At 41.2% G+C, this 13,076-nt stretch overlaps 1 protein-coding gene across 1 annotated transcript in view; it reads left to right on the top strand.

Annotated features, from left to right (window-relative positions):
- Positions 1-827: 827 nt before the first annotated feature.
- Positions 828-13,076, top strand: part of TTC28 (tetratricopeptide repeat domain 28) — a 667,947-nt gene continuing 655,698 nt past the window's right edge. Inside the window, exon 1 of the mRNA XM_069758682.1 lies at positions 828-1,677. Within this exon, the coding sequence (XP_069614783.1) occupies positions 1,651-1,677 (27 nt within the window). The 5' untranslated portion in view covers positions 828-1,650. The remainder of the gene's footprint in view (positions 1,678-13,076) is intronic.

The following is a 13,076-nucleotide window of genomic DNA, read 5'->3' on the forward strand; positions in this document are numbered from 1 at the left end:
GAAATAAATTAAGTAATTTTGTGAGAATCACCTGTATATAAAGGTCCTGTGTGTGTGCTTTTTGTATTCGTTATGACCTGCGCTCATGGCTCCTGTGTCACAGTAGGATCCCCGCTCACTCACCCAGCTGTCCCCCAATATCAGCTCCTGTTTGTGAATGTCAATCCTCCTGTTACTATGTAGAATATGCCTTATACAATAAAATATTATTGTTTTACTTGACAATTAATAGCTGGTTCCTAACAAGCAAATTTGTATCTTTTTCAAATTTGGGTCTAAGGTATTTTTTAAAAATATCTTCATAGTAAATTTCTGTAAATGACGGCAGTGCCGGATCTGTCACTTGGCGGACACCAGCGGCACCTGACGAACCTTTTTGACTCTAATAGGGAACATCGGGTTTTCATCACATCTGGCATTTAGTTGCACAACACACAACTCGAAAGAATCGAGATGTGAACGTAGCCCTACACATCCAGTGGTAAAAGTGCCTTGTAGCACATATCTTTGTTCTACATGCTTCTACCTCTCCCTGGATAAGATGATTAGTCAGCAGTAATAGTAATATTAGTGCGCTCACATGAAGACTTGCTTATCGTTCTTGCATCATGCTAGCGTAGCCTCATTTTCATGGATAAGAAGTGTTTATTTGCTTTGATAATGCAGACATTTCCTACTGCAGATCTGTACACTTCTGCACAGTGGGATCACAGGGTAAATGAAAGCAGATATTGGACATGGTGGGGGCTGATCTGACTAGCAGTAAGACCCTGCAGCTGCGGCAATGCCTTGCACAGAACAGTGCGGGCTCTGCATATACTAGAAGGGAAGGAAGTCATTAGTGTAGAGGAGTACATTTTGTTGCTGTTGCAGGATTTCCTTCCAGCATTTCCCAAGTAAAATTCCCTGTTATTTTTTGGTGGATTTGTTTTTGTTTCTGTTTTCAGTGTCTTAAGGCGCGTGAATTGTTCACGCAGAACCTTTCCTGAAACATTCTGCAAACTGAAGCCGTCAGCGGAGCCAGATTTTCTTTTCCTCTTATGGAACTGTATCCTGGAATGTACTTTTTTTGGGGGAAAGATGCAAGGAGACGGCTGGCAACCTCCGCCTGTAGCTGCAGAGGATAGTGGATTTTAAGGGCGATAAAGCCGAAAGGGTCTTCGCAACATGCCAAAATCCGATCTGTGCCGTGCGGCGTGAGCGGACAGGACACTTCCACATCTCGGATTGCAGATGTGATCATTTACCACAAAAGAGAATTGACTAAATCTGAGCTTGAAAGAAAAAAAAACCCTTTCCCGACACATTCTTCTGCAAATTTTTCATCACTCAATGATGCATTGGATTTTCGATCTCACTCCAAATTCTTTTACTCCCGATAACGGATTTTGCTGACATTTTCTTTCCATTTCATTTTATTTATTATCTTTTTTTTTTTTTTTTACATATTTTTTTTTTCTTGTTGGATTTGGTAACAACGGAGCTGAAATCAAAATCTTTGCTTTTTCTCGGGATTATGTTCCAAAACAAAAAAAGTGAATATGCAACATATTTAAAGGGGCAGGAAGCATGACTATCAGCAGCTGTACAATTCCCACGTTTACAAGTATCTCTCACATCTCTTGATGCTCAACCTTTTTCCGTCCAAATATGATGAAATGGCAGCCCAGGAAGAAGGTAAGGAGACTGAATGAAGACTGTTCAGTTCTAGATACTTGTCACATATTCATGACTAATTCTTCCATTGCAGCACTGAGCCCCACAGTTTAACTTTTCTGCATTTTTCATGTCGCCGCTGGTATTATGCGCGTTGGCAGGGCAATTGAAATCTGTGCTGGTGGAATTTTCAGCGTAATATCGGTGTAATCCATGTAATGCTCAGGGGTTGGGAAGGGGCGTCCGACTGCTGCTTCTACAAAAGGGATCTCGCAGTAAGGAGACCTAATGAGGGACGGATTACATGTCATTCTTGCTGGCATTGGATTCTCCTTTGTCACCGTAAATTACAGAAGAGAAAACTTTGGGAGAGACTCAATCAGTATCATTGTACAGCATGGGCAAAATCCTTTTTTCTGTCCACCGGACGGGAAATGATACCTTACCCTGTTATTTGCTTCCGCATCTCAGCGAGAACAGCGCTGCTTTCTTGAGACCCCACTATGTCTTATGCAATGTGGAGACCCTTCCCATTGTGCAGTAATCCTGATGACTTTTGTGAAACAATTGCTCTTCTGTATGCTGATATATTTCAATGTCTCTATACATTAGGGCAAAGACACAGTGACCCAGTGCTAAAGTGTCTATTAACTCTTTGAAAGGCGAGAGCTGAAGCAGTTAATGTGTCTCTTTCTTGGAGAGTTTCTCTCTGGGCCCACTGGGGGGCGAGCAGCAGATGTAACAATGGAACATATGTTTTCTTAATAGATCTAAAGCAAATAGTAGCATGACTAACACTTTTGGCTAACATAGCAGCGCTGGAAAAAAGGTTAAATGTCTGCTTGAAAGATTCGTACTTTGTTAAGCGTATGCCGTGTTATGATACTTCGAAACCCGCTATGTGAGCGATGCAAAACCAATCAGCGGCCCTTGTTCTTTAGAAATGATCTTTTCTGCAGTGGAAAGATATATTATATCCAGGCTGACCACAAATACAGCTTGTAAATGATGGAATAGCCCTTGGCTCATACTGCTGACTCGGGGTGTACTGCAGAACAGCATTTTACAATAAAGCCCCTCGACCTCAGGAGGCCCGTTCATTCTCCTCCGGAAAATCTGCTCGGAAAAAATAATATTAATTAGAGTCGTTTTCTGTTCAAGGGTTAGGAAAAGTCTATCACATATTGTCCGCTTCTGTGTTAATTAGGGATTCTAGGAAGAAAGAGACGGAGCTTTCACTGCCGTGGTTTATCACCAGATAGTCCACTCTGTAGCTTGTTGCTACTCTTCATTGTGGAAGGTGTCCTATGATTACAACCGTCCTACACTATTACCTTTTGTGTCCGATGAATGGTATTTCAAATGACATTTGCATATTCTTCAGTAATGCAGTACAACCATTCTTAATTGCCTTATGAATTAGTAATTCTATATGTAAGGAATGAATGAGGCACGACGTATACTATGTATATTTCTAACAGCTACATTGTACATGACTACCACTATCTCCATATAGTTAATGGGGTTTCTGGGGATAAGAGCTTTCTTTCGGGTACAACAATAAAGTTTTCTTGCTGTTGTACAATAAATGACACAAAAAAAAATCCTTCAATCCTGTTGTAAAAAAAAACCCCTCCGGGAAGAAAAGAAGAACTACAATCTACACCAAAGAAGGAAAACTCATTCCCAAAACGCGGGTTAAAAAATAAATTTTTATTAATACACAGTATCAAAAATACATAATCATGTTCAAAATAATATAATAACAATGTACCATAGGGGGAGCATACAGGGACAGAGATACAGGTGGGACACCTGGAAATAGCAGAGCAGCATGCAGACAACAACCTGAAAAAATAGACTGCTATCAAAGGGGTATGTTGTGTAAAAGTTTTTTCTTTTAATATATAATATATCATATAAATGCTATTAAACCTAAAGTGCTATTGCAAAATATATATATATATTTATAAATATGTGTAACAAAAAAATTTAAATATACAAGACTCTCACAGCATATCCCTTTGCAATGGCAGAAACAAAGATATATATATAAAGTGCAATGTCACATGTTCCAGACCAAAGGTCCTGTGGATGTTGTCAAAACATGAATAATACAAGACAGCAAGTCAAATTAAGCACTGCATATTTACCTCTAGAGTATAGGTATCCAGGTGCCCACCACACCCGACGTACGTTTCGCTCTGAGAGCTTCGTCCTACTGGGGTCTAGTGATCCTAATGGAGTCTAGTGATCCTACAGGGGTCTAGTGATCCTACAGGGGGTCTAGTGATTCTACAGGGGTCTAATGATCCTACTGGGGTCTAGGGGTCCTACTGGGGTCTAGAGATCCTAATGGAGTCTAGTGATCCCACAGGGTCTAGTGATCCTACAGGGGTCTAGTGATCCTACAGGGTTCTAGTGATCCTACAGGGTTCTAGTTATCTTACAGAGGGTTTAGTGATCTTACAGGGGTCTAATGATCCTACTGGGGTCTAGTGATCCTATTGCAGTCTAGTGATCCTACAGGGTTCTAATGATCCTACAGAGGTCTAGTGATTCTACTGGGGTCTAGGGATCCCACAGGGTTCTAGTGATCCTACAGGGTTCTAGTGATCCTACAAGGGTTCTAGTGATCCTATAGGGGACTAGTGATTCTACAGGGGTCTAGTGATCCTACAGGGGTCTAGTGATCCTACTGGGGTCTAGTGATCCTACAGGATCTAGTGATCCTACTGGGGTCTAGTGATCCTACAGGGGTATAGTTATCCTACTGGGGTTTAGTGATCCTACAGGGTCTAGTGATCCTACTGGGGTCTAGTGATCCTACAGGGGTCTAGTGATCCCACAGGGTTCTAGTGATCCTACAGGGTTCTAGTGATCCTACAGAAGGTTTAGTGATCCTACAGGGGTCTAGTGATCCTACTGGGGTCTAGTGATCCCACAGCGGTCTAGTGATCCTACTGGGGTCTAGTGAATCTAATGGAGTCTAGGGATCCTACAGGGGAGCTATGACAAGACTGCAAAGACACAGGACTACCTCAGTCTTCGTCTGCATTGTGACTGCCATATGTGAACGCAGCCATTAGGTCAAACCTATGAGTTGTGGCCTCTTTTCTAATGATAGCTATATGTCAGTCGTAAGGTTGTCATGCTATAACTAAAATACATAACAATTAATTAAAATACACAAAATTGAAATACACAAATGCCAATTTGCTATCATCGGGCTAGTAAAATATCAACATTGGCATATATAGTAGCTTGGGTCTCTGCCTTGGCCCAGCAGGGCTGAAGCACAATAGTTACATTTACTATGTCCTCATACACATGGACATACCATTTTTTTAGGTGACTTGGTGGCTAGGTGGCATCCTGTGTCTTTGCAGAAACTGTAACGATATCCAACTTTCTGGATTGGTTGCACACTTGGCAATTATTCTCAGTAGTATAACTTCCATTGCACCTGCATGTGCACACCACACATTGCTGTCTGTCTGCTGTGGCGTGCCAGACATAAATGCATACATATTCATGGTATAATGATCTGAGCTTATGTATCCTCATGTTTCAGCAGTGAGATAGAGTGAATACTTGTGCATTATTAAAGCTGAGGCTGTTTCTGCAGAGAACGGTTTATAGAGATCCCTCACAACGGAGGCTTTGTGTCTGACTGCAGCCGGTAATGAAGATGAAGAAGCCCTGAATGACAGTAGTTAAATAACCCATAAGGAGAGGTGTTTATACCAGGAGAGAATATCGCAGGAACTTCAGAACTTCTTATTGTCAGTACAAGAACTCCATATTAAGCCTCGTTCACACCACTGTATTTTCAGTCCGAGTGCTGACTGTGAAAAAAAGAACAATGTTATCCAATGGGGCAGTGCAGATGGGCAATTGTTTGTCACTCACCGAATCTGTATGTGAAAAAATGGCAGCGTGCACTAGTTTGGAGGAGATTCACCCATTGAAGTCTATGGAAGTGTGAGAAACATCGAGTGCCAGACAGAGCATCCAGTTTTTACAGATACATTGCCGTTGTGTAACATCGAAAACTGTAAATAGGTTTGTAAATGATTAATGTAAAATGGATTACATACGGGCAGCACACGGATGATAAGTGAGAAAAAATTTGTCCTTCTTTTCTGGATTTTTTATATGCTTGTGTGAACCTGCCCTTACAGCACAGAGCTGGAGCTATGCGGTAGTCTGTGCTGTTACATAAGCTTTTCCATTGTGCTTTGTGAAATACCCTGCTTGTAGATAACCTGTAGGACTCGGAGGTACGAATACTGTTTCCCTTCAGTCCACCCCTCTCCATCCATCTCTTATCATATACTCCACGTGGTCTTCTTCTAGTGTCTTGCGTGCACAGGACGAGCTTTTTCTAATATCCCGAAATTAGAGATTGGTAACTTTAGGGGTATGTTCACCCATAGCAGATTTGCTGTTTGCTCATATCCACAGTATAATACAATAGGGATTGGTGTGAGTATCAGATTTCATCAAATTGCCCAGAATTCTTCAAGGATTATCTGGAAAGAGCATGTAAGGCTACGTTCACACTAGTGTTGCGTCGGGCGCAGCCGCGGCAACGCATGCGTCATGTGCCCCTATATTTAACATGGGGGGGCGCATGGACATGCGTTGCACTTGCGTTTTGTGACGCATGCATCACTGTGGCGCATGCGTCAGGGCGCAGAGGACGCTGCATGATGCAATTTTTTCTGAGCCAAAAACCATGCAAAAGTGGACGCGTTGTGCATGCGTTTACATTTGCGTTGTGCGTTGCGTCGCCAACGCTGCACCGCACAACGCAAATGTGAACGTAGCCTTACACATCACCATGTTACTGCAGTGACGTGTGAATGTATATGTATGTAATTTATCAGGTTTCCATGTTCTGTTCCCCTTTTCCAGATGGATCATCATCTAGATATCTATTCTTCTCTAGACAGACTGTGCTCGTGGCCAGGACCGCAGTGTCCCCATCTCCGCGCTTTATCTAGGACAAAGTCTTTTCAGAGCTTTTTGCCATCACTTCCTGATCCATGCATATTCATCATTGTGAAGTGCCACGTGTCTGTGTTATTGCTGCTGCCGCAGAAAGGCTGAGGTTACCCTCTATCTAGCAAGGACTTTGGGCATTAACTCTTTCTTCCCGACGCGTCTCCTAATTAATTGTGTTGCCGGTAATTAAAGCATTTTCTCATAGCTTGTCGTAGACTTATAATGTAATATTACATATCTAGGGGTATATGATAATGCACCTCCGCTAACCTGCTACAATAATGCGATAAAACCAATAACCGCAATATGTAATGTAAATTCCTCGTCAATCACAGTGAAGCCTGTATGGCATATACATGTTACACCGAGCCAGGCCATGCAGGGTTTCCAGAATAGATCGACACTGACAGCAATCACGAAAAGCTCCTCCTTTTCTGTCCAGGCTTCTGTACTAATATTGCCATTATGTAATCACTGGGGAGCAATGGTTGACATAGAAACGACAAACCCTGGTTAAGCTGCAGTGCTATTAAAAAAAGAAGGCGCTTAGGGGAAATTCACACACTCCGTACACCTGAGTCCATGGAAATAATGTGATAATCAAGGGTCACAGCTCGGTGCTGCATACTTGGAAATTGAAAAAGAAAAAAAATCTTGAAAATGTAGTTTATTAATGTCTTTTGTTTATCTTTATCTAAGCAACCGTGTCTTACACTACCTTCTGTCCATGTTATATCTTACAATTATTCATCAATGATACAAATGAATTTCAGACCATGAAATGAAATTGGCAGCCAAAAGCTTAGTCACCAATTAGTATATTTGGTGGAACAAAAATGTGCAGGAATCTAAATTTGGACCAGATTTCTTTTAGGCCATTTTTACACAGTCAGATTATAGCCGTGCTCCTAAATCTCTGATGGTTGTACTGAACCAGAATTAGGATCCTACAGTGATTTATGGCTGGTATCACTCATCCGACTTTCGTAATTTCAGTGTGGACCTCAGTATCTGGACCGGCCATTGGTTTCCTGACCAAAACTCAACAGCCTCATAAGCATAAATGAGGTTACTGAGATCAGGTCAGGAGACCCATGGTTGGCCCGGACTTTGTGGTCCATACTAAGACTATGAAAGTCAGATGTGTGAAACCGGCCTGAGACTGGTTCAGGAGAATCACAGGAGGTTTGGGTATTGCAACAATACTACTGACCCCAATATTACTTACATACAGTACAGACCAATTGTTTGGACACACCTTCTCATTTAAAGATTTTCCTGTATTTTCATGACTATCAAAATTGTACATTCACACTGAAGGCATCAAACCTATGAATTAACACATGTGGAATTATATACCGTATATACTCGAGTATAAGCTGAGAATTTCAGCCCATAGGCTGAAATTGCCCCTCTCACCTTATACTCGAGTCATACCCAGGGGTCGGCAGGGGAGGGGGAGCAACAGCTGTGTAATAATACTCACCTGCTCCTTTTTTTTATCGCAGCAACAGCATATGGGGCAAATTACTGTATGGAGCATCTTATGGGGCCATAAGCAACGTTTGTGGAGCATTACATGGGGCAAATGACTGTATAGAGCATCTTATGGGGCCATAAGCAACGTTTGTGGAGCATTATACGGGGCAAATAACTGTATAGAGCATCTTATGGGGCCATAAGCAACGTTTGTGGAGCATTACATGGGGCAAATATCTTTATAGAGCATCTTATGGGGCCATAATCAGCATTTGTGCAGCATTATATGGGGCAAATGTCTGTATGGAGCATCTTATGGGGCCATAATCAACGTTTGTGGAACTTTATATGGGGCAAATAGCTTTATGGAGCATCTTATGGGGCCGTAATCTGCATTTGTGCAGCATTATATGGGACATATTTTAATATGGAGCATCATAAACTGTATGGAGCATTATATGGGGCGTATTTTGTATGGAGCATCTTATGGGGCCCATCATAAACTTTATGGAGCATTATATGGGGCTCCTGATTCAATATGGATATTCCAAAACCCTTAACCTACTGATGTCTCAATTAATTTTACTTTTATTTGTATCTATTTGTATTTTTCACATTTACCGGTAGCCGCTGCATTTTCCACCCTAGGCTTATACTCGAGTCATTAAGTTTTCCCAGTTTTTTGTGACAAAATTAGGGGTCTCGGCTTATACTCGGGTTGGCTTATACTCGAGTATATACTTTACGTAACAAAAAAGTGTGAAACAACTGAAATTATGTCTTATATTCTAGGTTCTTCAAAGTAGCCACCTTTTGCTTTGACTGCTTTGCACACTTTTGGCATTCTCTTGATGAGCTTCAAGAGGTAGTCACCGGGAATGGTTTTCACTTCACAGGTGTGCCCTGTCAGGTTTAATAAGAGGGATTTCTTGCCTTTTAAATGGGGTTGGGACCATCAATTGTGTTGTGCAGAAGTCTGGTGGATACACAGCAGATATCCCTACTGAATAGACTGTTAGAATTTATATTATGGCAAGAAAAAAGCAGCTAAGTAAAGAAAAACTGTGAAAACTTTGAAAGTGTCCCCAAGTGCAGTGGCAAAAACCATCAAGCGCTACAAAGAAACTGGCTCACATGAGGACCGCCCCAGGAAAGGAAGACCAAGAGTCACCTCTGCTTCTGAGGATAAGTTTATCTGAGTCACCAGCCTCAGAAATTGCAGGTTAACAGCAGCTCAGACTAGAGACCAGGTCAATGCCACACAGAGTTCTAGTTCCATCCGGTTTGCGTTTAGTTGGACAATCATTTATTTTTCAACAGGACAATGACCCCAAACACACCTCCAGGCTGTGTAAGGGCTATTTGACCAAGAAGGAAAGTGATGTGGTGCTACGCCAGATGATTTGGCCTCCACAGTCACCAGACCTGAACCCAATCGAGATGGTTTGGGGTGAGCTGGACCGCAGAGTGAAGTCAAAAAGGCCAACAAGTGCTAAGTATCTTTGGGAACTCCTTCAAGGTTGTTGGAAGACCATTCCTAATGACTACCTCTTGAAGCTTATCAAGAGAATGCCAAGAGTGTGCAAAGCAGTCATCAAAGCAAAAGGTGTCTGCTTTGAAGAACCTAGAATATAATAGATAATTTCAGTTTTTTTCACACTTTTTTGTTAAGTATATAATTCCACATGTGTTAATTCAAAGTTTTGATGCCTTCAGTGTGAATGTACAATTTTCATAGTCATGAAAATACAGAAAAATCTTTAAATGAGAAGGTGTGTCCAAACTTTTGGTCTGTACTGTACATATATTACATACAGTTAGGTCCATATATATTTGGACAGAGACAACATTTTTCTAATTTTGGTTATAGACATTACCACAATGAATTTTAAACAAAACAATTCAGATGCAGTTGAAGTTCAGACTTTCAGCTTTCATTTGAGGGTATCCACATTAAAATTGGATGAAAGGTTTAAGAGTTTCAGCTCCTTAACATGTGTCACCCTGTTTTTAAAGGGACCAAAAGTAATTGGACAATTGACTCCAAGGCTATTTCATTGACAGGTATGGGCAATCCCTTCGTTATGTCATTCTCAATTAAGCAGATAAAAGGCCTGGAGTTTATTTGAGGTGTGGTGCTAGATACTCTAGTCTCTGTTTGGGAACTCTGCACCTCCTTCAGGGTTACCTTTTTTCTCTGTGTTGCCTGTCTGTTTAATGCCTTCCTTGCCTGGGCTGAGAGTTTTGGTTGGCGCCCCTCTATTGGATGGATTTGATGGTGCTCCGGGGGATCGTTAGAGATTGGGATTTTTATTATAACTCAATCCTGTCTTGTATGTCACAACAACTTTAACCCTGACTTGTTTGGAGATCTCTTTAGTCTTCATGTTGTTGTTTGGTTAGTGGTGCCTCGTGCTTAATAGTGTTGTAGCCTCTGTGGCCTTTCAAAAAAGGTGTGTATATACTGACAGACCATGTGATACTCAGATTGCACCCAAGTGGACTTCCTATCACTAAGGAGGTTGCTGCGTTTTGTGAAATCGTTTGAAATCATATCCTGAAAACCTTTCCATTACTCATTGTCTTATATATCTTTTGCTATAAGAACCTCTGTAAATATTTACATGTATCTTTGAATGGTATTATTCACTAAAGGTTGTACTATGAACATAAGAAGCCCGTACACTTTGGGTTACGTTTTTTCTCACGACAGTTGCGTCTACGAAATGTGGACGTAATGGAATTCCTGTGCAGTCCCGTGCACTTGTTCATATCTCAGACGGGTGCAGGACCTCAGTGCCATTGAAACTAGAAATAGTAGGTTTATGTGGATAATCACTTGTGCGCGTGCACTAGGACATTGACTTTCAGCCATTAGTTTGCTGTCGGTTTTGCACACAGATAAGATGGCACATGGACTGAAAGTCTGTTTGTTATGTACACATACCCTTATATAAGCCACTGTTAGTCATCTTACTCGGACATTCCCTTCTCAATTCCTATGTTTCTGCCTAGTAAAATAATAACACTTAGGGCTCATACTCATACTGGGATGAGTCTCGCATGTTAATACCCGGCACTGCACCTGGCACTCAGGAGTGGAGCGAGCGGTTGCATGCATTGCTATGCAGCCGCACGCTCCGCTCCTGAGTGCCGGGTGCAGTGCCGGGCATTGACGTGCGAGACTCATCCGAGTTTCTCGCAGGTGAGTATAAACCCTTATACTCACCTCTGGTGCTCCCACCGTTCCAGTGGTGTCGGCACTGGCTTTCCCGGAGGTGAGTATAAGTGTTAATTTTTTTACTGGGGGAAAACATAAGGATTCAAATGGGGTTGTCCACGTAGTGGTCAATATCTTTAAGCTGAATTTACATTGATAGATACCGGTAATCATGAATCATGATAATTACGAATGAGCATTCTTAAAAATGCTTGTTTCTCGATTATCTTGCAGTGTAAATAGACTGCCAGTCATCAATCACTATCAATCACAAGAATGAGCAAACCACTAATCGGATAAAATTATGTTTTGCCAGTGTAAAATCGTTCTTGGTGATGCGTGGTCCTGTGTAACCTGAACTCGCAGTGTCAAATATTATGGCAGCCTATTAATAAATTTGTCCATTGAAAGAAAAGTGGGTAGCACTCACCTATCCTTAAAAATATGTATCCTTTATTCAATCATCGTTAAAATATCTTCATAGCCCGTGAGTGTGAGCACAGGAGTGTGCAGGTTCTGACGACGGCCGTTTCGCGCTTGTATAGCGCTTCTACGAGTTAATCCCGTATAAAGAAGGTATAAAGAAGCTTCGATCCCTTCTGATCCTTATAAGGATTGTAACGCACAATACTTTAAATAAGATGGTAATAAGTGCTAGAGAAAAACCACTAGTGTATAAATGTCAGGTTTCAAATATAACAGAAGGCTATGGTCTCAGCCTAATTCATTGACCCTTATAAGGAGTAACCACTAAGCCAATAAATAAAGGATGAAGAGGAGGGGTACTCCAATAATAAAGTGCAGGTGTGCTAAAAAACTGAAAGCGCAAATGAAAAAAGAGGACTTAGCTGCATATTCAAGGTGAATCCCTTGTTCTGTGTAGTAAGACTCATACCTGGTCCTGATGCGTTTCTCCCCCATTAATCTTTGCTTGGAGATTCATCAGGGAACTTTCATAATAAGAAGCACCTCAGTGGGTCCAAGAGCTAGGGACGGGTACCAATCTGCCCACCCCAAAGACATTCTGTGCTCAATACTTTACAATGCAGGATGTGTTTGACAACATACAAAATCACCATAGTCTTTCCAGTCAGGAATTATATGTGTAGATTAAACTTGATGGAAAGAAACAACCATGAAGAGTAAATTGTTTTTGAACGTCTTTGCAAATTGTAACTTAAAGGCATTCATTTGTGGAAAGCTTGTTGGTTTTTTTTTTGCCATCATCTTAGTTAACAAAAACAACAAAAATGAAAAATATATAACAGTATAACAGTAAGACTACATTCACATATCCATTGTAAAAGCCTTAACAACGGGCCAATAGTTTAATTGAAGTATACACACAAATGTTTTAAAAATGGATCTTTGTGTCTGAGCCATGAGGCTCAGAGCACTGGTTTGCAGATGAGTCTTGGCCATTAAAGCCTATGAGGATCTGTAAAACCAGATGAAAGCCGTACTTTTCAGTCCAATTTTTCATCCATTTTTCATTAGTTCTTTGCTAGGAATCAATGGATAAATAAAAGTTCAAACTGTTTATCTCCCTCAGTGCAAAATAGATGAGGAAAAACGTGATGCAAAATTTTTGGTAAAAGTGATCACACATGAGAGAATCATGGACTGTTTACTCAGATCTAAAGGTGGCCATGTACATTAGACTAATGCCTGGCGACTTCTCTAATATCGCCAGGTTCTTCAAAAATCGAAT

Source organism: Ranitomeya imitator, chromosome 1, assembly GCF_032444005.1.
Source record: "Ranitomeya imitator isolate aRanImi1 chromosome 1, aRanImi1.pri, whole genome shotgun sequence".
NCBI lineage: Eukaryota > Metazoa > Chordata > Amphibia > Anura > Dendrobatidae > Ranitomeya > Ranitomeya imitator.